The 4,670-nt window shown below is 30.6% G+C and overlaps 1 protein-coding gene across 1 annotated transcript in view; it reads left to right on the forward strand.

Moving 5' to 3' along the window:
* The window catches only part of DMXL1 (Dmx like 1), a gene marked incomplete at its 5' end in the record, with an annotated part of 122,867 nt that overhangs the window by 101,590 nt on the left and 16,607 nt on the right, over positions 1 to 4,670 (forward strand). The window contains 3 exon segments of the mRNA XM_019628410.1: positions 126 to 176; positions 428 to 488; positions 3,462 to 3,589. Of these exon segments, the coding sequence (XP_019483955.1) occupies positions 126 to 176; positions 428 to 488; positions 3,462 to 3,589 (240 nt within the window).

Raw genomic sequence — 4,670 nt, forward strand, 5'->3', positions numbered from 1 at the left:
TTAAAGCATGATTTACAAATGATAAACAGTTCCAAACTATCAATTAAAAATGTATACAATTTTCTGTTTACCTCTTTTTTTTTTTCACATGCTTCTGCCTGTCTTTTTAACCTTATACTATTCAGGATTATTCCAATAAATTTAATGGGATCAGAAAAGAATTGGCAAGAAAGGAGGTAAGACTAAATTCTCAAGGTGAATTCATTCCTAGAGCCTACTAAATTATGCAGAATATGTGCGTACACTGAAATGTAAGAGCTGAGCTATTATACTTAATTTCTGTTACCATGTTTAGTGTTTTTACCACTCATAATGACAGTTAATGGAATCACATAAAAATAAACCAATGTTATTTGAGTTTCCTGTCAGAAGTAAAATTTTTAATATTACTGCTGTAACAAGAGGAACGATTTTTCTTTGTTAACAGATGATTAAGAAAGCCATTAATAATGTCAGAAGAATGACTTCTCATCCCACTCTACCTTACTGTAAGTTGATAATTAGCCATTACTCTAAGGAATTTAAAGGAAGCTTTTCGTTTAAATCAGATGATTTCCTTTCTTTCTAGAGAGTGTTTGCTAGTAAATAAGATCTACATTTCAAAATTGAATAAAACCAGAAAAAAATTTATCTGAGTTAATAGAGAAGTATAACTTAATGTAAAATTTTGACTACATGTTTTTAAGTTAACACATTTTATTTGTTAACATTTCTGGACTCATTACACAATGTTAAATTGTAGTTGATAATTATTGTTTTAATAATTGGATCACCTCCATCTTTTGTTACATAAACCAGAACCATATCTTGGTCATGTATTGTGTCATCATAATCAGTTTGTATTTTATTAATATTTTGTCAGTTTGTCTTTTATCAGACACCCTAATTATAGGAAATGGTTATTAGTAGGTTCTTACCTTCTAAGGCCGGATATATTTATTTTCAGTTAATCTTTCTAGGAATCTCAGAAGTTTTTCTTCCTTTAACAAAGAACTTAATTTATGGGGAATTTATTGGAAATATTGAAGCAGAGAAAAAATAATAGAGACAACTTTAAAATTAACTGGGGGTTGGAATTAATATTCATATTGGAATGTGAGTATTCCAAGTTTCTTTTTATATATAATTTTTAAGTTGTGCCCTTCATCAAGTTGTCCTACCACCCAGTAACAAAAATAGTGAATGTTAATTAAGAGGTATTCATGTCCCTCCAATTTAATAACCTATAAAAAAATTACCACCTTTTTTTGAGAGATATTCCAATAAAATACAATTGACAGAACCAATGTTCTTTTCTACTTAATTATCATAAGTACTGTAAGCATTTATTATCAAAGTTGTACTCCAGTGTCTAAAGAAGTGTTCAGGAGAACCATACATTTAAAACAGAGAGAGTTATTTCTGTTACTTATACTCAAAGAATAAAATAGTCTGTTTTCACTACACTGAATTTATTCAGCATCAGAAGTATGTTTTCTATCAACAATTCTAACATGAAGTGAGAACTGAAAATCAGTCATGAAGCTTAGAGAGTAAGGAGTCAAATGTGTTTTTAAAACAAAGCTTAAATAATAATATTCTCACAGCAAGAAATATTTGGCATTGCTTAAAGATCTATCCTTACTCTATGCAGTAGTGTTTGGAAGTTTCCTGAAATCTGAAGGGACTTCATAGCATGTATCCTAACAGGCGACTAGTTTATAGGGAACATTCTCTACCTCAATCCCATAAATTTAAATAAAGAGATATCCCTAGCTTCAAAGGCAATTAATGGATGTATTATCAGAGTTATTAGGTAGCATCAGTTCACTTCTGCCTTGGGATAAATACTTCCTCTCTTCAAAAAGGTACCATAACTGGCAAATAACAGACTTGAAAAATTGAAAGCTAATTGAATTAATCACTAGATTTTTTTTTTTCAGTATCTTTTCATGTCATGAACAAGTCCCACAGATAGTAACTTAGTTCAACAATAAGCACTTTCTGTGTAGTGGAAATGTTATGAGACAAGATTTTTTTTTTAATTTTACTCTAAATTTCAGATACCTCAAAATAGTTTCTTCCTTTGGAGTAGATCTTTAAAAAGATCTTAGTCACTAGAAACCACTACTTTTTTACTTTTACTCTAGAGAAATTTTTAGAAGTTAGGCTAATGGGTTGAATTAAAATAGAAATGGAAGTCTTAAAAGTCCTACTTTTTAAAAAAAAATAATGAACTTACTAAGGTTTACCATTGTAGTTAACCCTACTGCTTTTATATGACACTCTTCAGTTACTAGTGAGGGATATTTGCTCAGACAATTTGGTAATAGAAACCTTTATTTTGTTTTTTAAAATCTTAGTTTATAAAGGCTTTAATAGATGATTTCATTTTATGTCACCTTCTAATAATTAGGGAATTTTTTCAAACAAATTAAAAAAAATCATGAATAGCATTAGAAAACTTTGAGTGGATTTTAAATACAACTAGCCCAATTTATTTTTTTTAATAAGCTAAGTAAGACTACTGGGGGCAAGGGAAAAAAGCTAACATCCCCAGTCTCAAGAAATTCTACCCATCCTCTCAACTGCAGTCCATTGTGGAAACATTTCAGAACAATTGAAGTCCATTTATTTAAGTATTAGTGAGGAATGAGGGAATCTTGACTAACATTTTACTAGCAATGTGCTAGATCTTTATATAGAGTAATAAAATTTCTCGCTACCTCTGTACCTCATTAATACTGATCATTATACTTAGCATAATTGAGTCCTATATGTTAGGCATATTTCTGAATGATTTATATGACTTATCCCACTTCTTACAACTATCCAGTGACTTATATATCATTATTCTCCTTTTACAGGAAGGAAATAGGCTCAGGGAGAGTAAAGAAGTTTCCTAGTATCACTCAATTAGCTAATGGTAAAGTGAAGTGTTAGCAATTATATTTAGCTTATTTCTCAATGAAACTAGTAATATGTATTTGAAATATTAGGTCCATCAGAAGAACTATCAGAAATGATTTTTTTCTTTAGAATGACATTCAAGACTTCCTATAATTTTTTTTTTAGAGAAAAATGTATATATTCAAACATTAATGGTATAACTGATAAGAAGTGGCTCTTTAGTAACCCCAGCATTTGATAAGTGGTTGTCATAAGTTATTATATTTATTAAAACCTACTAACGCATTGAGATCATTTCAAAAGGAAATAAAATTTATAGAGGTCTGATTTAAATTGCTTCTGTTGTTTTGTGTGAGATACATTCTCAGTCAAATAAAAGTACATCATATAGCTATCTGTTTTTAGGATTAAGAGTATTCAAGTGAAATTTCATACAAAGGTAAATTCATGTAAATGAATTATAATTCATTTCTTAGGTGTTTCTTCCATAAAGATTTTTACATTGGATTAAAAAATAAATTTTCCAAATATTCCTTAAATAAATTTGCAATTTTTGCCCTTTTGTGATGCAGATCTGACAGGAGCTCAAGATGGAAGTGTCAGAATGTTTGAATGGGGCCATTCTCAACAAATAACCTGCTTTCGTTCTGGTGGCAATTCAAGAGTTACAAGAATGAGATTTAACTACCAGGGAAATAAGGTAGCGTATAGTATATAAAAATGCAAATGGAAAAATGGTTTGATTATGTTGGAGTTTTATAAATATTACTTAGTTTGGGTTTCTGAAGAGAACAGCTCAGTGAGCCAATGGTAAAGTATTAATCTAGATGAAATCTTCTTTAAAAAAATTTTCTCTCAAAGAACGCTTAAATTCATTTGGTGCTTTCTGGAAAGACATTGTAGGTATGTTTATTAAAATTTATTTAAATCATGCTTAAGAACCAAATGATCATAGAACCACCTTATAGTACAGATTTTTTATTTAATACTTCTACTTTGTTTATCCTTTGGAATCGACTCAAAGTACAGTCAGTCAAGGAGCAAGTAACATCTGGGAGCTTCTTAGAAATGCAGATTAATTGATTCTACTCCAGACTTACTGAATGACCATCTGTCTGCATGTTAACAAGATACTCTGTTGATTTGTACACACATTAAAGTTTTGAGAAACACTGCTCCAGAACAGGGCATCAACAAACTACAGCCTATCCACCTGTTTTTGTAAATAAAGTTTTATCCCATTCATTATTTGTTTTTTATGTTTACTTTTCCACTGTAACAGCAGAGTTCAAGAGAACAAAGACTTCATAGTTGGCAGGCCTAAAATATTTACTGTATGGCCCTTTAAAAAAAAGTTGGTTAATGCTGCTCTAGAACATCTCTTATGGTTTTCACTTCCCATAATTCTACTTCAAACTGACTCTCTGCTCCTAGTATCTCACTAGCGCTTTAAACAACGATTAAATGGGAAATCAGCCTGCTCTTTGTCTTCAGAGCCATGCTTCACAGAAAACACTCACACAGGCCCTAGCTAATGGTTTATCTTGCCTTTCTTTTTCCCTTAACCTCCAAACTTTCAATCCTTCTCACGTGTTACTTGTACCACGCTGGGCTGCAACCTTTTTGCCTACCACGTTTATCACATGACTCTATTACTATTTCATAAAAGTCAATGACAATTTTTTCATATAGCTTTGAAACAAAATTTTGAGAGCATATTAATTTCTTAATACCAGTTAGCAACATTCTTTGCACTTTAATTGGAAATTAACAGGATTTAA

The sequence above is a fragment of the Hipposideros armiger genome, unplaced genomic scaffold, assembly GCF_001890085.2.
Source record: "Hipposideros armiger isolate ML-2016 unplaced genomic scaffold, ASM189008v1 scaffold_787, whole genome shotgun sequence".
Classification (NCBI taxonomy): Eukaryota; Metazoa; Chordata; class Mammalia; order Chiroptera; family Hipposideridae; genus Hipposideros; species Hipposideros armiger.